Source organism: Anticarsia gemmatalis, chromosome 7 (assembly GCF_050436995.1).
Source record: "Anticarsia gemmatalis isolate Benzon Research Colony breed Stoneville strain chromosome 7, ilAntGemm2 primary, whole genome shotgun sequence".
Classification (NCBI taxonomy): domain Eukaryota; kingdom Metazoa; phylum Arthropoda; class Insecta; order Lepidoptera; family Erebidae; genus Anticarsia; species Anticarsia gemmatalis.
The window spans coordinates 7,345,632-7,371,394 of record NC_134751.1 but is presented as its reverse complement, the minus strand read 5'-3'; the positions used below and the strand labels follow the sequence as shown (position 1 = coordinate 7,371,394).

General features: G+C 36.6%; 3 protein-coding genes across 8 annotated transcripts; 1 reads left to right on the top strand and 2 right to left on the bottom strand.

Moving 5' to 3' along the window:
* Nucleotides 1–1,338: 1,338 nt before the first annotated feature.
* On the top strand, nt 1,339–9,424 carry LOC142974453 (muscle LIM protein 1-like). 6 transcript variants are annotated; one of them, XM_076116779.1, is made up of 11 exons: nt 1,339–1,496; nt 2,111–2,244; nt 2,709–2,874; nt 3,876–3,999; nt 4,581–4,677; nt 5,066–5,162; nt 6,195–6,491; nt 6,581–6,713; nt 6,933–7,120; nt 7,362–7,515; nt 8,495–9,424. In XM_076116779.1, the coding sequence occupies exons 2-11, from the start codon at nt 2,130–2,132 to the stop codon at nt 8,615–8,617; spliced, it is 1,494 nt and encodes a 497-aa protein (XP_075972894.1). In that variant the 5' UTR covers nt 1,339–1,496; nt 2,111–2,129; the 3' UTR covers nt 8,618–9,424. The 6 variants fall into 6 exon arrangements, with proteins under 6 accessions (XP_075972894.1, XP_075972897.1, XP_075972895.1 ...); XM_076116782.1 differs by lacking the exon at nt 5,066–5,162 and adding an exon at nt 4,852–4,936; XM_076116780.1 differs by lacking the exon at nt 4,581–4,677 and adding an exon at nt 4,331–4,427.
* LOC142974456 (selenoprotein F) lies at nt 7,576–8,218 on the bottom strand. The gene has a single exon (XM_076116787.1). It carries the CDS (start codon nt 8,123–8,125, stop codon nt 7,619–7,621), a length of 507 nt encoding a protein of 168 aa, XP_075972902.1. The 5' UTR covers nt 8,126–8,218; the 3' UTR covers nt 7,576–7,618.
* Xpc (DNA repair protein complementing XP-C cells homolog) lies at nt 9,252–17,087 on the bottom strand. Its single transcript, XM_076116777.1, has 10 exons — nt 16,613–17,087; nt 16,345–16,463; nt 15,754–16,030; nt 13,783–15,480; nt 13,322–13,602; nt 12,846–13,087; nt 12,310–12,535; nt 11,703–11,871; nt 11,178–11,332; nt 9,252–11,088 (listed from the first exon to the last, which is right to left on the bottom strand). Exons 1-10 carry the CDS (start codon nt 16,986–16,988, stop codon nt 10,894–10,896), a joined length of 3,738 nt encoding a protein of 1,245 aa, XP_075972892.1. The 5' UTR covers nt 16,989–17,087; the 3' UTR covers nt 9,252–10,893.
* Between the last annotated feature and the right edge of the window lie 8,676 nt (nt 17,088–25,763).

Sequence of the window (25,763 nt, the reverse complement as noted above, 5' to 3'; positions counted from 1 at the left end):
GTACCTCATAGACCTATTGAAAAATAGACTTAATGCCTTAAATTCTAGTATTCATTACTATTCAAGCATAAATTGTTTATCATATTATTTATTGGAACATACGGAACGTGACATAATTATGAATTGCTTTAATGATTAATGTTAACGTCAGCTTTTACACGAAGGAAATACTTTCTTAATTCAGTGACACGCAAAACAAAATTGATAAATGAGGGGAGAAGATGATTTTGCTCAGATATATCATTTGCCTGTGATTTTTTACTGGAATCAGCAAAATAAAGGCTATGGGCAATGTACAATCATAGATAAGAATTTTATAATTTGATTGCTAAAACAGCGTATTTACTTTTTTTGTAAAATAGATAACTGCCTACTAATAATTGATCTTGTGTCGCGGGGACTTTTACAAACATACAAACAAAGGACACAAAGTACAACCAGACCCGAAACAATTATTAGAGGATCGCACAAATAATTGTTCCATGTGGGAATCGAACCTATAACATTATAGATATCGATAGGTACTGTTTTTCAGATTTTATAGTTATTAGAATTTCTTTTTATAATGATTATTTGTTTATACATTAATAAACAATCCTAAATAACTCCATTATAAACTGTATATTTAATGGAAGGATCCCGGTCCCTACATTAATGATGTTTATTTCTCCATTGATTTTTGATCCTGTCACGGCTTTTCTCTTAGATTTGTGTGATTCCTGTCACCTCACGATGTTTTACGATCAGTTCCATGCCAAATGGATGGTGGAGTAAGGAGTTTCTTAGCCAAATCGTAATTATTAGGTTGATGTTCTGTTATAAATTGAAGTTAATGTACTACATTAATTACATATTATCACAAACTTATTTCGTTGAGGGTTTGCTTATACTAGAAATTAGAGCCTTTGTACAAATCTCTCCATTACATTCTTTCTCTAATTACATTACAGTTGAAATAAATAGGTTATTTCTATGAATGTGCGTATCGCATTATCAAATAATTCCAGGTGCAGTATGCATATGAAATACAGGAGAGCATTGTGACTAATGCTTAAATTTGTCCGAATTACGTTCGTGTCTATTAAAAAGTTGACATTTGTTCAACCTAAAGTTTCGGTTTCAGCGTTTTTTTTTTGAGTAAAATTCAAGACTTTATTATTTTACAATAAACAGGATATGAAAAGGATTTCAAATTCTTATTTACTTTCGTTTTAAATCTTCTGATAAGTATGGGTGAGTGATTGAGATAAGGGATGTGAATGACGTGGAGCGGGGTGCTAGCGGTGGTGGACGGTGGTGGTGCGTGGTGGCGGTGCTCGCGGCGCAGGCGGGTGAGCGTCGCCCCCCCACTGGGGCCGTGTGCAACTCGCGCATAGACTACGGTCGAGCGCTGCCCTCGCGCATCATTCGAACATCGCGCACCGCAGTCTCGGCATCACAGCCCTGAACTGTAAACGCGTCCGGGAGCTTCATCCCGCAGCGACTTCGACGAACAGGTCCTTATTCCAGTGAAAGTGATAATTATTTAACCTTCTCGCAAGCGATAACTTAACATAAGCGCGAGTGTGATTGCGGCCTCTTCCCATGTGCACTATTATTAGCGGTGCAACGGCACGCTCCAGCACGTAACTTTACCTGAACGCCCCAAATTAGGAGCGCAGGCGCATCGGCCCACGCGCCGCCCGCCCTACGTTCCATATTTTGCTACATTCTTTAAACCGCTGCTGCATTCGCAGGAAGCCCGCGCAACAAATATATCGTCCAACAAACGTGCTTGTTGAGCAATAAGTGTCAGTTCAGATGAGATTGAAGCGGTGCAGGCGACTTGGATTACGGCCAACTTCTGTTGCATTTAGAATAAAATTTGACAACGTATCCAAATAATGTTCTAATGTGTTACCGAATGTGTTACTTCATACGATAATATAGTGACAGTGAATGTTAATGGACAAGCAAGGATACCTGGTGCGTTCACTGAGTGCTTCGGGAGTAAAGCGACAGTTGTGAGCTGCCAGCGTGCAAGTCGCCTGCACCTCGCCCTGACCCTCTTAGCAGATAAGACAGTTGATTAATTTGATGTGTAAACTGAACTAGCAATATTTTGTTACAGGATAAGTTAAGCGAGCACAATGCCTTTCAAACCAGCAGATAACCCCAAGTGCCCTAAATGCGGCAAATCAGTATACGCGGCCGAAGAGCGAGTCGCCGGAGGACTCAAATGGCACAAAATGTGCTTCAAGTGCGGTAAGTTATTCGTATTGTTTATTTTCATAAATTAAGTAAATTCATAAATAAATCCAAAATTTTGCAAAAACTTTCCAATCTCACCAAAATCAAAAAAAACTTGGAAGAGAACTGAGAACTAAGCCTTCAATTAAATGATTTTTTCTTTCTTTTGCAAGTTCATGTGATAGAGCAGTTAAATAAAAAGAGTGGTCTGGAAGACTTTGAGTAAAAAAATTAAAGGGGAGAATTTTAGATTTCAATTGCCCAATAGTTTGAAATACGAATAGTCAATTTTTCTACATCGTAACTGTTATACACTATGCGAAATTGCATATAACTAGTCTCGCAATAAAATGAGTCCTAAAAATAATAAATAGTTTTGAATTGGTAAAATAATTCAGTTTGGATGTACTGGAACACGCGACTCTATTAAAATATCAAGTATTACATTTGTGTGATTATGAAATGTTTATGTTATTCAGGCCTGTGCCAGAAGTTGCTCGACTCGACCAACTGCTCAGAACACGAAGGTGAACTGTACTGCAAAGTGTGCCACGCACGTAAATTCGGACCCAAAGGCTACGGCTTCGGTGGTGGTGCTGGCTGCCTGTCCATGGACACTGGTGACCACCTGAAGGCAGAGAATGCGTAAGTACGAGCCCTCTTCGCACTCCCGCCGCCCGCGCCATTGAGGGTCTTTCCTTATCGAAGGTCGCAACGACGACCGGCCTTCGGGCCCGTGCGTAACAACATTAACCGCGTGTACATAAAAACTCATACGTATAATGTAGAAAGCGCGCGCTGGCTGTACATTACGCGCCGCCTGACACGTGCATGACCAGTCTCCGTTTATGTCGCAACAGGAATTGAGCGAGCAGCAGTCCAGCACATCTTGCGGGTCGCCGACACACATCTCGGCCAACCAGGGACGCCTCGCGAACGCACGCCATACTGTACTTTAAATTACTTTAGTTAGGTTTATTTATTCGCTATCGCTTAATTTAATTTGTTCATCGGTATTATTTATTATTCATAAAAAAATATATAAATAAATAGTCGACTACCAACCCTGAGTTAGTAATATTTGACGTGGAGCGCGGTCGAGGCCGGCGCCCGCCCGCCATGCCGCAGCCGGGCGCGCGCCGGCTCGAGCGCACTCCCGCCCCGACCGATCCCTTCCTCCCCAACGGGGTGACCCGAACTGAAGAAGCCACGGTGAGAAACCAGTATGTAAGCCTTGGCTTGGCAACGCTGCTCCAGACGCACCTAGATGGCATGCACCGAAGACATCTTATGTTATTAACTTTCCTCGCTACTGACCCTTTGTCTAACAACCGGCTAACGCTTCAGTCTTCGCTTTAACTGATAGTAAATATATGTGATGGGATAAGGAAAGCGCCCTCTATATCGATATGTGTAGTGCTATAGCGAGGTCGATGCGGAGCGGGCGGCCGGGAGCCCTTACCTTCTCCCATTACGGCGGAGGTGCGCCGCCGGCATCAACTGCTTAGCCGCGATCCGTGTGGCCGATACTAGAATGTAGGGGCAAACGGATTCTCCGGTGCCTGAGAGGCTTTTAACTGTTCTTCTGTCAACGTTGCTTTATCTGAACTGTGTTGAACATTAATTCATTTGCGGCATATATACAGGGGTGTAAGGACTAACGGAGCTTGTCTGGAGCCTCGCGTTATCGCCAAGGCGCCCCCCGGCGAGGGATGCCCACGATGCGGTGGCTACGTATACGCTGCCGAGCAGATGTTAGCTCGCGGAAAGGTAAGAAAAAACTATACTTAAATAAATCACTATATTAAATATTATCTATGAGTTACATTACCTTGCTTTAAGACATTAAAATTCTTGAGTTATAACTATGGTGTTCGAAGGTATAACAGCTTCTGCTGCCTAATATATTATGTATTAGTTCATTTGTAGTTGCTTATTCCAATTTTAAGTATCTTATCGAAGTAATACCATAATAAAGTCATAGTAACATAAGAAAAAACAACATGAGTTAATAAGTAGATATCTTTCATAACATGAATAACATACTAGGTATAACGTAAACCTGAAAAAAGAAAATAACTTCATTGTGGTTGTGCCGTAGGGCTATCACAGACGATGCTTCAAATGCTTAAATTGCAACAGGACCCTTGACTCAATGATGCATTGTGACGGACCAGACTTTGAAATATACTGTAGAGGTATCTAAATAACTATTTCTATGTCAAGATTGATGTCCCACCTGCGATTATGTGCAATAACATCATGTAACATTGTGGTAACACGAGTGAACCTATAGAATAGTAACACCCTCGCATGCCCCGACGTATCCTCACTATTCACTGTATGTCCAGGCGTGGCACAAGGAGTGCTTCAAATGCGGTGACTGCTTTAAACGGCTGGACTCAACAAACTGTTGCGAGGGCCCAGACAAAGACATTTACTGCAAAGGTTTGTTCCTCCTCCCATTATTATACATTATGATATTTATTTATTAATACTTAAAACAGTTTACATAATACCTACGTATTTATTTAAACCTTTGTGAGTGATTACAATAATTAACTTAATTGCATGTTCATCTCCTTTCTTTTCGTGGTTTTAATCAAATGTTTTTCTCTGTAGTATGTTATGGGAAGAAGTTTGGTCCTAAGGGATATGGTTACGGAAAAGGAGCGGGTGTATTGCAGAGTGACCCTTACGCCAATGGGTAAGAACCGCTTGAGGTCGTGTGACTCATCTGGCGAGGGCACAGCTTTTGACACATTGTACAATAAATGTTTGCGTGCGACGCTGTGTGCTCCTCAGATGCAATAATAACGCTTTGCTTTTGCTGTAGGATGCTACGCAGTAAAATTTGGTCCAAGAGGTGTAGGCCATGGAGGCATGTCAAGCCTGGGTCTTATGTGTGATATAAAGGACATGGAATGGCAAAGGTACATCGTCGGTGTGTTACCGAGATCTTGAACGATACAGTCTATAGGACTGTTCTCTCCCAAGTTTTCATTAACATTAACCGACTCATCTAATAATGTACCTATTTGCTTATAGACTGCTTCAGCAAATAGTTTTTGTTGTTATCCTAATGTCCGACAAATCATCGTAACATTCATTGCTTAACACACCATATGTTTCACTTGACACGAGTTATTTTGGACAGAAACTCCAGTAACATTACGTATACTTCTCAGGTTACATGACAGGTTTAGGTTATTTCCATCGCATAGTCACTTTCATAAAAACAGCTTATAATACAAACAAGAGATGGCAACATGCCAACGTGAAAATAGAACGCGCTCTCCGCTCTCGATCGGACTAATTTTAATATCGGCGCGACTAGCCAGTAGCCACGCGCTTTGAGCTTACAACATGTGTTCAGATGGATGTGGATTCACCCGTATATCTTTATTAATGAGTTGCGTGGATTTGAGATCATTCATTACTTTGATACAATCATTACGCAACAAAGATAATACGATTTTATAGGTTTAATTCGGGGACTGATCGAAATAAGTGGGTGGAAACAGTTGAATGTTTATTTTTATTTTACAATAGATACTCGAACACTGCATAGGCTGATAATTAAGACACACATACCTGTAAGCAGTTAAAAACACTGAAAATAATAAAAAATTGCTACCTAGTGCAGAATCAATCACGTCATGTCTTCTCATACTTATTTCTTTGCCGGTTTTAGCAATAGCCACTCTACCAAACTTTTCCACTAGCATATTACCTGGCATTAAAATAAAGTTCTCGTGTAACCTGAATGAAGATTAATTTATCTCAATGTTCTAAATATGTTATTAAGTACATAAATAATGTTTCTAACATCATTTTGAGATCTATTCATTTAAAACATAAGTGTTTAATAGTGACTTGTATGTGCTAATAAACCTTTGTCTCTTTTAATTTTTCGATCTACAGTCAAATAAGCAATTGTCTTAATTTCCTAACTTTTTCCACAGTGAACAGGCACCTAAGACAACGGTAATTGATACGGCCTCCATCAAGGCCCCTCCTGGCAAAGGTTGCCCCCGTTGTGGTGGCGTTGTGTTCGCTGCTGAACAAGTTCTTGCGAAGGGCCGTGAATGGCATCGCAAGTGTTTCAAGTGCCGTGACTGCACCAAGACCTTGGACTCCATCATCGCTTGCGACGGACCTGACTCCGAAGTCTACTGCAAGACTTGCTACGGCAAGAAATGGGGACCCCACGGTTACGGCTTTGCTTGCGGCTCTGGTTTCCTGCAGACCGATGGCTTGACGTAAGTTTCCACATGAGTTTGTGTACATTGTAAGACGCGAGCTTCTATATCTTAATGAGAAATCTAACTGTTTTTACCTTTGTTAACAGCGAGGATGAAATCTCAGCCAGCCGTCCTTTCTACAACCCCGATACCACCTCAATCAAGGCGCCCAAGGGACAAGGCTGCCCACGTTGCGGCGGCATGGTCTTTGCTGCTGAGCAACAATTAGCGAAGGGCACTGTAAGTATTCATCAAATAAAAACGAAAAGTTCGACATCTTTAGCAGTTCGTTTTAAATAATGTACCTTATGGCTATTCTTAAATAGGGGTCAATAACCTGGAGCTTTAAATTGACTATTTGAGAAAAAAATTATTTAAATAATATTCGAAATGAAAGCTCTAAATCATTAGAATCGCCACTGTTATGCTTAAATACAATATTGTTATTTTTTGTTTTAGATGTGGCACAAGAAGTGCTTCAACTGTGCGGAGTGCCACAGACCCTTGGACTCGATGCTGGCTTGCGACGGCCCTGACAAGGAGATCCACTGCCGCGCTTGCTACGCTAAGCTCTTCGGGCCCAAGGGATTCGGTTACGGCCACGCTCCCACCCTTGTCTCCACTGATGCTGAACCCGCTGTTACCTAGTAAGTTTTATAATTCAATATCAAAGACTATATCCAAAGTATTAGAGTTCTATAGGACAGTTCCTTTCAGTCAAACTTCTGAATTCAATTCTAAAATTGTAGCATATCATTGTAGTACAAATCCTGTTGTAAGTTCAAATATACTAAAGCATCAAAATCTAAATAATTACTCAGTCATGCTTGATTAGTCTTAAAAGAAACCTGCTCCCAATTCAAATAATCAATCTTATTATTTTTCCAGCAATGAGCAACTTCCCTTCACTGGACAGAAAGCAGCCAAAGGACAGGGTTGCCCTCGCTGTGGATTCCCAGTATATGCTGCAGAACAAATGCACTCCAAGAATGGCACATGGCACAAACGGTGCTTCTCATGTGCGGATTGCCATAGATCTCTTGTAAGTATTAGTTATGATTTGAATATTATTTAGAAACTAGGTCAAAAATCAAAAACCAAATAGACTTAATTAAACACTTTACTAGGTACAACAAAAATTACACTTATATTTGATTGGTTTTTAAGTAATCAGGTTCATCATCTTGTTCTTTTTCGAGGTGAGCATTCAAGAATTCTTCCACAGAGTCAGTATTCCACTTCTCAATAGCGACTGTGTCCTTAACAATACCATCTTTGTCCATTAACTTGATTATAGGGTCTAAGCCTCGTACATACTTTATTTGTAGATTAGGGAACTTAGCCGGTCTGTCGCTCTTCACAAATGCTTGGATCTGCGGATAAGCCGGGAACTTACAAGTGCAAACTTCTAACACTGCACGAGCATATATTTTCTCTTTAGGCGCAGTTTCATCCCGATGGCAACATTCCTTACAGTGAGCCATTAGCTGTTCTAAGCCAAAATCCTTCAATTGATCGCAGGAGGAACATAATAGATTAGCTTTTATGAACCCAAGAGAAGCACAGTCTTCACTCGAAAATTCCGCTTTGTTCAGTTTGAATAAATGTAATGCAATGCACAGAAACACGGCAATATGCTCCGACGACCTCATGATTCCTATTTTTTGTTCAAACTATCAGAAACACACAAGATAACTTAAAAACATTCAGATCTAATGTTAAAGTTATTGATACACGTCATTCCTAAAATTTGAAGCTAAAATTTATATCCTTTTCACCTCTTTCTAATCACATGTCAATAACAGAGATGCAATAAATAATGCTTTAAATGTTTGCAAAGATGCGAACTTAACAACATGCATATCCTTAACATGGAACGCAACTTTGACAGTTTGTGTTTTTTTGTAACCTTAGAGTTTAGATGTATTTGAACACTTGGATATTTATCCAGCTATTAAAATTCGTAAGAAAAATAGAACTGGTCAGGCTTCAATTTCATTTTCAATTATGTATTGTTGCAGGATTCAACCAACTTAAACGACGGACCCAACGGTGAAATCTACTGCCGAAGTTGTTATGGCAGGAACTTCGGTCCTAAGGGTGTAGGATTCGGTATGGGCGCAGGCACATTGACCATGGCATAAAGTAATCTATGAAGCTGGTCTTTATAGGAACCATTTAGAAATAATGGTAGCGTGAAAGGAATCTAATCTACTGTGCATTGCTACCTAGCTTGGCGGATTATCATATCATTTATTAAACTGGATTTAATAATGATTGATACCTAATTATTTCACAAAGAGACTAATAAAATAAATGGTAATAGAGCCTTTGAGCACAAATATTTTGTTACGAAAGTATAAATTAAAGGTTACATTCCTTTCATAAAATAATGTACAAATTGTGATGAATGTGTCTGGGCCCTTAGTTTACATGTTCGTTATAAAATATTGTAGTACATAAGGTAAATAGACTTAATGTAGTTATGTAAGAGTTATAAATAATTTGTTAAACATCAACAATAAAAAATGTATGAAAAATGAAAAAAAAAAAGAAATGATGGCATTGTGGTATATACCTTATATTTATCACATTGTGATATGAAGGTATGTGCAAGAACTATCCTGTAAACGCGGACAAGATTGCAAATAATTGTAATCGTTTCGACCGACCAGATCTTGATTAATAAGATCTGAAGTGTCTATACATATTTTTATACACCAAAGATTTTTGTACATAATTTTGTAATTTACTTGAGGCACGATATTAAGCCAGTAAATTTTAACTACATACGTATATTACGCTTTTTGAGCTTTTGCTATTATATATATCTAACAAGCACATAAAATGAGGTTTAATGTAAAGATTTAAAGCAGCTTATTGCATAACTATGGTATAATAAACAAAATTTGTATAAGTTATAATTTTTATTAAATAAATATTCGACATAATATTGTTGTCTTTATCAAATTACCTAGTTCCAAACGTCACGATTAAAAAATAAAAAGAGCAAATGCATTCAAAAATTTTATTTTTAATATACAGTGTATAAAAACAATTAACTCGAAGGTAAAACAATCCAATTGTATAAAATGTGATGCATAATTACACAGGCAAAGTTTAAAATAACACAAACAAGACATTCTTATAGGTTTAAAATTACAACACAATTAAAATGAATATTCACTTTACCTAGAGCCTGTTATTATAATAATATTATTTACAAATACATAATAATAACTGAGGTAGCTATGGTTTGTGGTCGTATACAACGACTACTTTAAAATGAGGCATTAGAGATGTACAAACAAAATATTAAAAAAAATAATGTAGTCTAAGCGAACATTATTTTTCTTGCGTTTAAAATCTCCAAAAATATACGACGAAATGGGAATAGATGGAAGCGTTCCTTCCCTTTAACTAAAGCGGTGATAAAAATTAACGTACACACATGATTTTAGATTCTTCTTCGAATATAAATCAAACGAATCGACACAAAATTAATTAATAACAGTTTTATATGCTGTACATAACTAAATCAAAACATTTTTTTAGTCATTTATATACAGGGCATTACGAAGTTAGCGTAAGTGCTTTGATTACTGGTTAAAACTATTAAATAATTCGATGAATTTGGTACATCTCAAGGCATTATTCTCGAAAGTACGAAAAAATTGTGCCGCTCTACAAAAAACTCATCCCACAATCACCTCGAACATTTAAGAACAAACTGGCAGGTACTGACAATGGTGAAACAATAAACAAGAAAAAAAAACATAAACAATTTTAGGTGGGACTTAATACTAATCTAACAATTTCAAATAGTAAAAATACTTTTATATTGCAAAAGTATCACAACACATTAATTCATTAAAATAACAATATTATTAAGTGATCACAATAATTAATTATACTCATTAAAAACTATAAGGCCCGGTTTCTCCACTGGATATCTGACAGTATCATATTCTGACAGTTGTTTTCATTCATTAACAGCCATTTTCGTCATCAAAAGTAACAGTCAAAGTAAAGTAAATTAAAAACTACCGTTACTTTTAATGAAGAAACTGTTAATGAAGAACATGTCACTTAATCCAGCAGATAGGTAATCTGACACTTTTTTCTATACTGTGAAACAGGCCTTAAATCTCGTGATGCAAGACCATCGCTTTTACTTGGATTGGAGCGATTTCCGAATCTTGATATAATCGCAATTCGTTTATTACCTGTCAAGATATGACATCTGGAATAAGTTTATGAAAAAAAACTAAGTTTTTTAAAAACAAATAGAGGCGCTAACCAATGGCCCTCCAATGGCTGTCTTGATAGAAATAGGAAATCGCCCCTCAGGTAATTAATATTAAAGCATAATCTAATCGACACATCCGTACAACTTACTCAAGCTTTCAAGAACTCATGTTCATGACTTTTTCTTTACAACCAACCTCGGTCCCTTCGCCTTGCCTTTACCAGTCTCTGACGTGCTAGGCTCTTCAAAACCATATTTAAGTTTGAGTCGTTCACGAATAAGTAAACTCTTAATTAATCGTCTCCAGTTGCCATAGACACGCATTTCTGTTTTTTCAAGCTCTCTGCGTTCTTGTTCCTCTTGATCCTGAAAAGCAAATATTTTTTTAATAATGCGAATTAAAATTAGAGCTATACAAACATTTTGGTTCAAATTGTAAAGATATATACACATACCTTCGTCCAAGCATCGACGATAATTTCTTCAAACTCTTGACATACGACAAATCCATCGTACACAGGATGGGACCAGCCACCGTTGAAATCAAAACCAGTCATCGCCGGGGCGCAATCTATATTCAGTTTCTTTGCAACTCTGTTCAGACCGGGCACTGAAAATAACATAGAAAACTCATGTTAATGGACAAAATATCATTTTTATACCAGTAGAATAAAATGCTAACATGATTACGAATCATATTTTTAGTTGATTATCAGTTCTTATTTCAACAATATCAGAAGATCGGAATGACACTTCTAGTCCAACGAGTTAGTAATAAGCCTCGTATGCAAGGATCGGGCGGAGGAACAAAGAGTTATAATTTAGATAAAGGCTTCTGCAGCTGACCGTTGCTTATCTCTAGGTAATTATAACCGAGATAAATCGTAGATCTGGCTCTCTACTAATTTGTCGGATTTCAGTGTCGGTTGTAGTACTCTGAAAGTTGTTTATAGATATACGCTTGTTGTAAAAATACGTACATTTAATATGAACAGTTCCTTTAGGCAACATGCATTCTTTGAACAGTTCGACGTTGCCGTAAGCGTTTCGCGGTACTAAGCCGTTCTCTGCCACCGGCGGTTCGTAATCTTGAACTTGCCATGGACCAAACACTTCCAAAGGCTTGTCAGTTATCAATTTGTTTGAAAGCTGGAAAAACAGATATTGTGAGAATTGGTAATGCCAATATTTAATTAATGATTACAAGTCGAATAAATAATATATATTGATGAATAATATAAGCTGACATAGGCAATAGTTACTAGCCTGGATGTCTCGGCACAGCATGTTACAGCTTCCAATTTTTTTAAGTTGATCACACATAAATAAATTGAATGACATCTTTTTTCACATATGTAGAAACTAAAGAGCGACAGTTGCAACATAAATTAAAATAGTAAACTTTCCTGAACCAGAAATACAAATCGCAATACAATCAATTGTGATGAATTAATTAAGAGTTCACATATTTCTATCTGCATTGCTAATTATTTAGAAAAAACTCTACACCTTAATTAGATTTATGCTTCCTAATGTCTTCAAGTCAAATAAAGCTTTTAAAAAGAGATAATCTACTAAAATCCTTACCTTATCCCACTTAGGTCTAGCTTTAACAACTTTGTACGGCTCTTGTGCGAGTTTAACGACCTTAGCTTCTTTGAGCCAGGTGTCCCTTGACCGGCACACGTACACGCAGTCACGTGCGTACACGGGCTCGCCACGTACAAAGCCTAGTACGGCCGCGTCAGGCGGGTAGATCGCCTCGAACTTCAGTAAGTGGCGCTTTAACGCGTAGAGCGGATGATTTTTGTATCTGAAAATATTTTTAGAAAATGTCTTATTTTCTTAAAAAATAGTATTTATAGCAAATGCTTTTCTAAAGTTAATGGTTACTTTAAATTTACTTTGACTTAATTGATCATGTCAAATGCAATGATAGCAGTCAAATTAAAATATTGAAAATGTAAAATAATCTGTTCATATATTAATCGAACTTATGGGACAAGCTGCTGTTAAATTGGTAGCAAGTATATCAGCAGTAGCACTAATACAGTTTCATATTAAATAAATAAATAAATAGTATTATATTAGATATGATCGTAAAATGATATTTAGATACTAACTCAGCAATGCTCTTAGGTAAAGGTGCTTCTAGCTGCATTCTATCCAAGTACTCGTCTTCCTCTCTATCGCGGGCTGTCTTAGGTCCGAGGTAGGGTTTAATCGCCTTGTCCCACCACAGAGGCTCCGCGCGCTGTTTACGAGTGACCGTGTTGTACTGCGGCACATACTTGCGAGTCAGGTCCTTTAAGTAGTTGTTATTGTCCCAACCGACGATGTAGCATACTGGATGGGTTGCATTACTCTGAAAATAATTTAAGTTTTCGAAAATTCTGTTATAATACAGATCAGGTTTTGATTGAAGCCTTAAGCTTAATGATTTTTCTTAAAAACTATAATGAGTCTTATCCTAAGGTGTCTATAAAATAATTTGTAAAAAAGATTTGAACTCTAGAAGTCTTAACAATACACATTCCTATACCCGAATTCAGCAAAAAATTCATAAAAAAATACACTAGTGTAGTGTAGTAAAACTTACATATAAATCACCAGTTGAATGTATTTTCCCTTTAATAACATCAACAGAGATCCACTGTTCCAATTCTTCAACATATATTTCACACCACACATCAATCTTGTTCTTCTTGATCGGTTCATCAACCGATGACGATATTACTCGTCTATCAAGGCGGCGACTTGTGCTTGGTTTCGGACTTATTTTAACTGGTTTGAAGTCATCATCACTGTCTGAATTGTTACGTTTGGGATCTTCCACTGGTAAATAGTCACTGTCTTCATCCGATTCCTTTTTAATTTTCTCTAAAATGACATAAGAATACATGTATTATTGGAAAATATACTGTTTTATCTAGTTTCCTTATTTTTGGATAAGCAGACAGTTTTTTCTCCCACTTTACCTATTAGGTAGGTTATCTGACACTTATCCAGTAGCTGTAAAACAGGTCCTTAATTTAACAACAATAAGTTCAACAGTCTTACCTTTAACAAGTCCTTTCTTTGCTTCTATTTTAGCATCTTTGACTCTGCCTTTGATTAGATCAACTAAATCTCCAGTAATATCCATTTGAGGTTTCTTATTACTATTCTTTCCAAGATCTCTATGACTGACTCTCTGTCTGTCTTCCAACTGTTCTTTCACTTTACGTGGCTGTCGTTTAGGCGTGACTTTCTCGGTTTTGACAGTTTCAAAATATTTACTCTTTTCTACTGCAGTACCTGGGGCACTCTTTGTTCTGCTTTTTGGTTTCTCAATTGTTTCTTTTTCTTCCACTTTAGTTGTACTATTAGAGCTGCCGGGATTCGTAGTTTGTGATCGTTTTCTAGACAACCGACTGAGTTTCGGAGTAGGTTTCGTATCTTCAAAATACTTACTGGCAACATCTTTTTTATTTTCATCTGTAACAGTTATTTTAGGTACATCTACTTTTTTATCAGTAGAATTTGATGTATCAGTATTCTTTACAGCTCGACTCCTAGAATTAGTACTGGCTGCCTTCTTGTTATCTGTGCTTTTATTTTCTTTCTGTGAAGAACTATTGTCACTTTCAACCTGTGGTTTCTGATTTCTTGCTGAACTTCTAGAAGGTGCTTTAGCATTAGTACTGTTTGGTTTGGGATTATTATCACCAGTAACAGGTTTTTCATCTGCAACAACTGTTTTCTTCCCTCTCTGTGATCTTTTATTTGGTTCTACCACTTTATCTTCAATAGGTGTAGCTTTAGCAGGTGGTTTCGGTGATCTGCGCCCTGTCATTTTCCTCGGTATTTTAGGTGGTGATACATCTTCTTCTTCCAGTTTCCCTGTAGCATCGGCTTTTGGTCTTTTTGTTGATCTCATACTTCTGCCACTAGGAGCGTCGTCATTACCATCCACTTGCATAATATTTCCGTAATCTTTGCCAAGAAAGTCATCACGCCAGTCTACTTCCATATCCTCATCACTAGAACAGCTATCGTAATTTCCATCAACTTGCGCGATTTTTTGTTTTTTGGGTTTAGATTTACTGGTACTTGCTTTTGGTTCCTGTTTGTCTTTTTTTTCCACTGCTGCCTTTGGTTTAGGAGTTGCCTTGCTTTTTTCAACTGCAGTTTTAGATTGACTAGTGTCAGCTGTCTTCTCACCCTTAGGTTTTGTTGCAAGAGAACATAATTCAGTAGCAGGCGGTTTAATAGGTAAAGTGACAAAATTAAACATAATACGACATTGTAGACCGAGGGCACGCAACATAGCAACAAATATCAAGACCAAATACTTTTTACTGGTTACTATCCTTCTCTTAATTAGATCTAAGAGTATAGTTTTCAGAGGAGGTGCTTTAGGTTTAAATTTATCTTCATTTTTGTCTTGTTTGAGTGTTAATTTATCTTTGTACCAAGTTGTTATCTGTTCTACGTACTTCATGTCAACTCTTTCACCGGGATAGCACTCTTTTGATGGTACAAGTGAGAGTGCAGCCGCCATAAGTTCCTGATCATTTAATACCCTGCTAACATAGTTGCCATGACCTAACCAACATAGAACATGTACTTTGTGCATGTATACTTGATATTCTTTCTTTACTCTGTTTATTTTTCTTTTCATCATCATCTCAACATCAACCTTTTTGCTTTTTCTACAACCAGCTTCAGGAAATTCAACAAATAGTTGTATACCCTGCTGAGGTATCGTTTTTGTTTCTGAAAAAGTCATTCAAAAATAGTTAACTGTAGTAGTATAACTTAAAAATATTATAATTATTGCATATGTAATTTTTCTGAAAACTGTAAATTGTTATGATATATCCAAGTAATGCCAAATGCCAATTTTTTTTTTTAGTTCGTACTTGCATCTGAATTATTACAAAGCCTAAACTAATACTTAAAATAGGTAGGTACCTATCTGTAAAATATGCTACTCTTTAAAATATATAAAAACCACACATTAATTGGTCAGAAATAAACAGTTATTACCTTGAACTTCTTCCCAGTCCTCCATTTCAGAGTCACTATCATTCTTTCGCCTTTTAAACTTAGGTTTCTTAGTAATAACTCCTGGCTCTTGCTTCGGTGATGCCTCTTCACCCAATGCTAGCAAATCTTTTACATCAGACTCCTGTGTTTGCATCTTCAATGTGTAGTTCTGTAAAGTAGCTTTAGTCTCTTCGATTTTGGACTTATGTTGTTCGAGCTCCATAAATGTCTTTTTGGCGATCTCTTCGCTGTCATCTTGCATGTTGTTTGACCATACCTTAAAATACAGGGGTAAAGTATCAGTGTGTTTTTCATACAAATAATAACAAATCAATTGATAAAAAAAAACAATATTATCTACAGAACAAACAAAACTAAATGCTTCATAATACAATAGTTGTATTTCATAGTGTAGGACTTGTATTATTATGAAATAAATTATAAGGTAGCCCAATATTATTATTTTATATTGTCCTTAATAACATTTTGCTATTAAGTGTTTGACTGTCCACTTTGAATAAAAACTCAAAGGATTTAAATAAATATAGCTATTAACAAAAGGTTTTACATAGAATTTTAATTCATACTTACATCTTTATATTCAGTATTAGCTTCATTATCACTGTCATGACTCTGTTTAGTGAGCTGTAATGAACTGGTGTGGCTTTTGTTTGAAGTCTTAGGTGGAGACTCTTCATCATCACTGCTATCTGACACACAAAACAACAAACATTACCAAAAGATTTTTTTAGTGATAAAACTTGCTACAGAATCAAGTCTCAACATGTTTAGTTACTCTGTTAACAAATGTTGTGCAATATTTTCGCATGTTGTTTTTTTTTGTAACATAAAGACTTACCACTTTCCGACAAATTTAATATAGGCGGCAGTAATTTGTCAGCTTCAGTAAGATCTTTTATTGAGAAAAGTGCGGGGGACGGCTCTGGATTTTCAACTTCACCGCCCGCGGACATTTGTTTACTCAGCTTTTTCATTAATGTTTTTGTAAACTTCGGTTTTTTTGGCGGGCATTTTCGTGACGGTGCTCTTCCGCTTGATTTCTGATCAAATTCATCTCCAGACGAGTGTTCTGACGCAATATCTTCTTCCTCAGAACTAGATGCTTCAGAAATCTTTGCTTCCGAACCGGAATCGCTAAAATCGCCGCCTTCTTCCTCGTCACTATTCTCATCTTTGTAAACGGTTTTTATCACTTTTTTCCGAGTGGTAGGCATTTTTTGGAGTCACTACTCTCTCAATAATTAAAAGATAAGGCCTCTAAACATCAATTACTTTGTTTTTCGCAGAATTATTTATTTCAAACAACGTGCCGTCAAAAGATACAACTAATTTGACAGCAAGCAATACAATCTGACACATAATGACATCAAACTTGTTGCCATAATTTCGCGCGCAAATCATATTGCTATTAGTTTGCGCGTAAATCGCACGCTACCCATACTTATTTAAGCGCTTGACTTTTTAATAACATTGTTTAAATAAACAATTTGAAAGTACGTAACAAACTTAACAAAAGTGAGTAAATAACTACAGAGCTTTTACTTTATAGTTGCTATATAAGGCTGGTTATAAAAATACAAATCAAATTACAACATCAAAATTTATATTTTGATGTTGTAGTTTGATTTTGCAGAAGTAAAATTGGTTTTAAAAAGTTCGTAGGTGTGTGCCATCTAGTGTGCTGTAGAGTCACAACAAAGCGCATTAGTTTATCTTTTAGGCAACAGATGTCTCTGACTCAATCTTTTAATTTTCGTACAAGAGTATTACATATTTCAGACATAAAAATTCTCACGCGCGGGTTTGATTATAATAACAATGCAACCAATGGTCTAAGAAGTTTATTTAGCCCTTTTGTAATAGCAGAATTTATTGATATTTTAATATGCGTAACAACTGGAGAGAGGACAGTCTTCACTCTTCAGACAAAAATACTTACATAGATCGCGTTTGTTATCTTCTTCTTATTATAACAAATGTTACGAGTAATTATTTCAACATGTTTTTTAGGTACTTTTATGTACCTAAAAAACATGTTTGAACATGCATTTCATTAATGAAAGCTAAAGGAATTCTTTAAAACTTTACAGTATTGCTTTACAGTTCACATTATGTTCATGAACATAATAGGTACAGTAATAAACAGGGTCTTAGTAAATAGTTTCTTTAGACAGTCTAAACAAAACATTTCCTTTAAATTTATGTAGGTGTACCTACTTAGTTTTTAAACGTTATCATCATAATTTTGAAATAACAGTGATGTTAAGCAATTTGTTTAATTCCAATACTGGAAACAAGGATACAAGGAAATATATCCCGCAACGAGAAAGGGTAAAGGTAAGGCTTTAAGTTCACTACGTTATCCAAGAGTGTTAAGTTCAAACATTTTTAATTATTTTCATCATGAAATTTTACGTACAACATTAATTCGGCGCTAGAAACCAACCTATTTAAATAATAATATCCAATAGCTTCAATTCAGACCGCTCCTTTTTCTTCGATTTCGATTTGCTAAAAGGTTTTATAATTTACCATAATGGAAAGGTTGTGTTTGTTTATAGAATGGTAAATGGTCTGAATCAATCCTGTTAAGTGGTTTTCAACAGAGCTTTATTGCCTGTGTAGCGACGTCGAATGGACGCTTCCAACTTAGGACTCATCTCATAATACTTTAGCTAAGTAAAACTTTGCTATAATGACATGTCTCATTGACTACATCTCGGCTTGTTTATTTATGCAAGAAAGTACTATCAAGAATTTCTTTGTATTTTATCTACTTAGAACTAACTAGAAGTTTAAAAAGTAGATTATTGGAATTCCTGCCTGTTTAGGCATTTTGCTTCCTTGATGTTATAAGTACCTACTTAAGTGCAAGATTCGGAGTTTGATTCTCAGTTTTGCAAAAGTGTAACAAAAATACAGAACTAGAACTCGGCAATCCGTGTAGGAACTACTTATATGAAAATATAGAAGAAACAGTTTGTAATTACCTAGAACTTATCTAATAAGTAATCATGTACTTGTTTGTGTTATATTATATGAACAAAGTTAAAGACGTAACAATGGAAGTCAGCATATTCAACTGGGCTCTTGAGTAAATCGCATTTCCAACGTAGCAGTACTCGCCATAAAGCATAAACTAACATAAATAACTTCAATTGTTTGCTGCCTTATTGTTAACTTTAATTACATTTTGAATTAATTTTGTAATTAAAACGGAAGCTAGAAGCGCGCCGCGTGAAGTTTAAGTGGCTGGAAACGGATCGACCCCGACTGGGGATGGGGTGCGCGGGGGCAGCGGGGCTTTTAGATGCAATCTCTGAGTGGATTAATTAATTCTGAGGTGCCGGTTATCTCCTGTTATCATTTAATAAAGTTACGTAAGGATATAGAAATTTCGCTTTACGGCAAAGAGATGATTTCTACTGTTTGTGCAAGGAATCTCATGGATTCGTTTTATCGTTTATCACTGCTGAAAATGGTTCAAGTTTCCACCGTTACGGCTGTAAAAGTTAAAGTTAACTATTAACTTTGTGATGGTATTGGAAAATCCGTTCTACCATCTGATATGCATTGTGATCAAATGTTTTTTTAACTACGGAAATCAAATTTTATTTCTATTTTCGTCAACAATCAAGATAAGGCAGGAGTGCATTATTTCGAAAGCATTATTTTTGCAGCTTCAGTAGTTAAAACTCTTAGCAGTTGTAAAAACATCATCCTGTAGAAGATTAAAGACTTTGTGGTAAGTACGATAAAATCACAATCGGATATTGTTAATTAAACAAGGTTTAAGTTCAAGTTAGGGGTCATTCACATTGATTTCTTAACAGTTTAATCTGAGATAGTACGGGCTCGATTATTTGTGTAACTGTCTATTTAAGTTTAAGTTAATAACTACAATTTCAACTCTATATACAATTTCCCTGTGACAAAGTTGCTATAACAATGAGAGTTAATTGTGCTATTTCACACTTTTATAAGTAACTCATATTTAAACCATATATAGGTCATATAATAATAGGTCATATTTAAATATCCGAATCCGGTGTATAAAATATTACTACTCTTGATTTTCTTTGCTTGACATCTAATTCGTTTGTTTATAACCTGTAGTTTGTAAGCTAAATAATGCTTGAATTGCTACTTAGGTATTTTCCTTTTACAAAAACATTTTTGTAGAGTCGTAGTAGATTTCAATACTTTATACATTTTCACACTCAATGTTACTTACTTATTTTCTTATGGATTAAGTATTATTTTTGAAGAGCGGATTAGGGCAACCTAGTAATCTACAAGAACCTACTCTGATAATCGCGTAATACAAAAACTTTTATCTATTTTGGAATACTCTTTATAATACCATAACTATGCCTGCTTTTAAATGAAAAGTCTGTTAAGAGTCAGGCCTGCTGTACACCTACACTCTAGTTTAATCTCTTGACACGCTTGTCGAACAATATTATGTACATCGATATGTTGTTAAATGTTTCATGAGGTGCCTGGGCATCACCTGGTGTGACGAAAATAACAAATTCAGAACGCTTTTCAAAACAACACTCAGCCTGTGCTACATTATGCATGAAGCACTCCATTTGCTGATCCGCTCAGGAGTCCCGCTCGCGGCTCGTTAAGCGCTTACATTAGCTACAAACACTTATTGATTTTGAGAGATTGATATAATTTGTAAGAAATGTACGCTACGTCTTTTAACGGAGTTACATCTTCTTTCTTTGTGATTTTATAGTAGATATTACAAAAATCTGGAGCGTATAAATTCGATACCATGTTTGACGCTTGACTAATTTGATAGACACGGCAATTTTCCAATGGGTCCAACAATTTGAAACTGTTAGGAAACCTTCGGGGACTCGAGCCTGAAATACGTCCATTTGTAGATTGTCTGTAGGTAAGTGTTTTTAGTGATACTACTTAGGAACAAATAAAGTAGGTATTGGTTATATTTTAGTTTGTAATAGTACTTAATCATACTCTGATATTGACCGAGTTGTTACTAGGCAAGTATAAACCAGACAATAATATCGGTATGGTTTGTTTAAGAATAGTAAAAGTGTTGGAGATAATTTTTAAGCTAAAGACACACAAATCTGAGGTGATCTAAGTGCTTAGTTGGGTGGCTACTGGCTAAGTAGGCAAGGCTCAGGCTCAGGTTTCAAATAACTAGATATGATGTTGATGAGATTATTGATCTACGGTTTTATTTTTGCGTGTCTCTCAAGAAACTGTATGTTTATAGTTTTTCTGGTGCCATTGCGTGAAAGCACCATTGTACTAGGAAAGTACTCGTTAATAAATAAACGTTTGCCATATTCGTGCGACGTGTAAAACATTGTCCATTAGCTTTGTTTCTGAAAACCTGCCGAAGTAAATGTCCATTGAGGGCTCGCAATCGCGGGGGTTTGGGGCAGCAGGGAGGAGTTAGAAATGCAATATTAATGCAGTGCCGAGTGGCGGCCAGAGTGCATTTACTTAATGGATCGTAGGCAAAATGTTTACACTGTCGCCGAACATGAAAAAAGCAACCAGTCCGAAGTCGGATAGAGAGAAGCTCTTTGGTAGGATTATTGCGAGCGACTGGGGACGAGCTGAGTCACATAAATAAAAAAGTTGTCTACTCCATCTATCTACTCAGTTCAAAAAAAACTTATACGACATCTCCACTACAGACGTAGGAAAGTGTGGGATACATTACCGGAGTGGAAAAGTTAAAAAGCTTAAATGTATCTCCGGCGCGGCTAAAAGTGTCTGACAAAAGTTCGACTTCCATTTTAAAAAGCTCCATTACAAAACATCGAGATTCGCTTCCGCCACGCCGCCGCGAGCGCGAACTGATGGCGGCTTCAGGAACGGAATTAAACTCGAAAACTTTTCAATTTATTTTATATGAAATCGAGCATAGCCGCGTATTCGTGACGTGAAGAAAGCAAACTTAGTGTCGTTCGACTCGCAGCTTTTGTGGAGAGAAAGAGGGTTAATGCGGGTTGTTTGTGAGGCGAGTGCGGGACGAGAGGACGCACCCGAGCCGGGCCAAGCCGCGTGAGCGTGGCTAGGCTGAGGTCTGTCCGGCGGTCAATTGCAACCACGGCTCCACCGTCTCAGCCCTACGCGACACTAAACTTGAATTCGTTACGTGTGTCGTTTTCGTATACTTGGTCCTACTTGCTTGATACTATCTACGTGATATTTGTTTTATCAACCAGATAAATTGTTCTGAAAGTGCTGTACCTACATATGCAAATGTAAAAAAACTGAAGAATTTTAGAGACCTTCCTCACATTGACCTCCAATCAGCAATATGATAGAAAAATCGACATGTCAGATATTCGAAGAACTGAATCTTGTAGTTTACTCAAGTACTGGGCATAAGTTACCATTACTAAAGAAATTTCCGGTTCCGACAAACAATAATTTCAATTGCGTCATTGTTATACAACAATTTGAATATTTATGAACATATTTTCATAGTTCGTATTTAGGTAAAATTGTGTAACTGCAGAATAATTTAAAACCAGTGATAATCCAAACAAACATAAAAATCGCTGCACAACAATATATGTGTACTATTTTATCAGGTGAAGTATCAAGATCGTTGAGCGGTGTACAAAACATCCGTACGGGCACCTCCACACAGAGCAAAGTAAGTTGAATTTGAGAAGAGTTGTAAGGCTTTGGCTCCGAGATAGTGCTTTTAGGCCCTAACCCCGGGGGTGATGCAGTGGGTCCGTGGAGCTTCTTAAAATGTTTTCACTTATGTATATATGGGAATACATTACCCCTGCCTCCGGGTTACTTGAGGCGCGCACACTTACTTTTAACACAAAATTGAAGTGACGTAAAGCCTTCACTCTGCTCTCATGTGTATCTTCACTTAAATTACATTTTATTGGAAAGCAGAAATATCTTACAAGTAAAAGATAAAATCACATCTCGTTATTCACCCATCGGCAATTATTTTGAAGTTTACGAAATGGTATAATACAAATAAAATGCTTACTAATAAGATGATGCAGGAACTTTCGATTCGCAAGAGGCTTGCAATTAGACTTCAATGAGTCGTCAAGATGAGTGCATCTAACGTTTTGCGTTCATAGTTACTAATAATCACTTAAGTTAATTGCGGCCGTTAATTACCACCGATCTCGACGGTTCAAATTACGTACTCTAAAACGCATTAGCGGCTGACAGCTGGAGATTATCCGTCTAAGCGGCGTCGGTCCGGCCGCCCCCGCGCCGCCGCCCGGCCTGCTCGCGGGACCGCTCTACTAATGAAATTTAATGAGGCTTAATTGTTGACGACTTAATGCAGGAACTGTAAAGATAAGTGCTTACTTATGGCCCTCGCTGAGTGTCTGAAACAAAACAATGACGCCGCCTTCAGTGCCTAAGTAACATTCTAATTTTGTGAAGTGTCGGCGTGTACTCCAACTACTCAATATACAATATACACAGGCTGCAATCATCCTGCCGGCTATATTATTAACTACGCATGTTATGTCAAGTAATGAAAGCCTCTCAGTTCACTCGTTCGGTACACAATCTCATGGACTAATTTGTTTGTTCAGCTTAGCATGCTTTCTTAATTATTTTACCTGCTCTTGCAAAATTTCTCCTTAAGCTGGTGATGAAGGGGTCCGCATTCGCAAATGATCAAGTGGAGGCATCACAATGGTTGTTTCTCGTGATGTGTGAGATGTGTTTATGGATCAACAATAGCGTGTAGTGAGTTTCTTGTTAACTGATTAGAGGCAGCCGAGTGGTGTCATCTCAGAACGTTCCAATTACTAAGAGGGGGGGATGGGTCGGTCGGGGAGATTGGGGAGATTGCCGGGGTGTGAATGATCCATTTCGAAAACTAATTTAGAGTTAGCAACTAAACAAAGAGCACTCCTCGCAGATAATAATTAACGCTTGCGGTAAAGTTCCACTTAGTCTGTATTGGTTAAACCTCACTATACCATTGGCAACGTTAATTAAATGTTTTTCCGCCCCTTTTAATTTGTTTTAATAAGATTGAACATGTTTCCGAAGTAATAATGAATTGCTTAGATCAATGCTGTATTCTATTAATAACCTTTTTATACAGATTCAACCTTTAATAATTTTACATGTTATATTTATAGATTTTAAAGAGCGAAACCCCATAGCTGTTATTATTTACGAAGTAGATTAATATGAACTACTTAATTCATATCAATTGATTGTATGAACGGGCCCATGAGAATTTACTATAAACTATCCCGGGAAAACATAACTTCAGTTTGTCACCCGTCATCCACCTATGTACGAAGTAAGATGGTAGCCACTAGCCAGCAACAGATGAATGTTTCTGTCAATCGGGCAGATGTAATCTCTCAATCGTCTCGTGGGCCACACACGACAAGTGATGGAATCATTTGTTTGGACCTCAGCCTCGAAGGGATGATAACAATCGAATACATTGTACTTAGTTACACCATTATAACCGATTTTATAATAAATTTACATTATGATAATATTTATACACGTATTTACCTACCGAAACACTTAATAACAAGTTTTTTACTGACGTAAACTTTATCTGAATCTCTTAATTAAATGAAATAAGTAGGTAAGTACCTACATTTAAATATTATAATCAATAACATTATAATTATCTTTCTTTTTAATTTATCTCACGTTCCCGCATTAATGAATTAACAATAAAACAATAAACGTTATCTAAAACGGTAATAGGTCATCACTGACTCTCACGGATGACCTAATACTGAACATTACAGTCTAATGATGTAACTTTTAAGTCAATTAAAATGGAGAGAAGGAAAGTTACGCAACCTAAGTGAGGATAGATGGAGCGTTTTATATTTAAGTGAATGTTTCTGTCCTTTGACTGTTTGTGCTGCCATCCGACCGTTGTCCAGATAAAAGCTTCTCCATAGCACGAAAAAGCACTCACTCCAAATATTGATTTGTTACTTCGCCGCTCCTAAAATGGGAGAGATATGTCTTGGCTTTCATGTTCGTTCCTATATTTAAAACAAGTAGAAGTTATTGTCTCTCTGGAAATAACAATAACTTACTTGACCCATTTATTCTGTCTTACATAACAATGGAATGACGGAATAGAAAATCTGAAATCTCTTTATATGTAGTTCTTCTAATCTTTAAAAAGATAAATGACTTAGTTTAGATGGACGATTGTTTGTTACATTGTCGTTATGGACATTATAATGATTATTATTTTATTTTTATGGAGTGCTTTTCTTAGTTTTGTTAGAGATTACGGGTCATTTAAATGTGGTTGATAGAGATGGAATTCTTGTCAGACAGTTGGTAAAACAACGTAAAGTCAATTTGTTTTGTTGACTTTGACTGTTCTATTGTGCTGTAGGCCGATCGACAGTGATTGTGACAACTTTTCAACTTTCACGCAAAGGTAAAGTGTTTTTTTGAGAATGTCTGATTTTTACTGAAAGCTCGAAGTGTCCGATGTTTTGCGACAAGCGCACTGCCTATTGTAAGATAACATGTGAAACGAGGGTGGTTACATCCCCTAAAACAAATTTTAAAATAAATGTATACTTAAAAAGTTAATCCAAATGATAATGTAATTAATTAATATAATAGTTGAACGTTAATTTTATCATTATGAAATGTCGGTAAGTAGGCAGCAGGGGCGGGCGGGCGCTCGCGCTAAATCCTAATTAACTGCTTGATTACAAGTGGAATAAAAAGGTCGTAATCTTAATTGGTATTTTTAATCAAAGCTCTGTAGCGTCGACGGGATGTTCCGCGGAGGCATTTAGATGTGCTCTCCCGTAATACTTTGTGCTTAACTATTCATCATTTTGTACTATTTATAGATATTATAAGCAGTTTTTTGCCTTTATAGTAGAGTAAAATGTTAACGGAATTTTAAGTTTTGCAATACGCACGATATAAAGCGCTTCTATATTTCTTTACCTCCCGTGGATGATTGTTATAGTAGACGA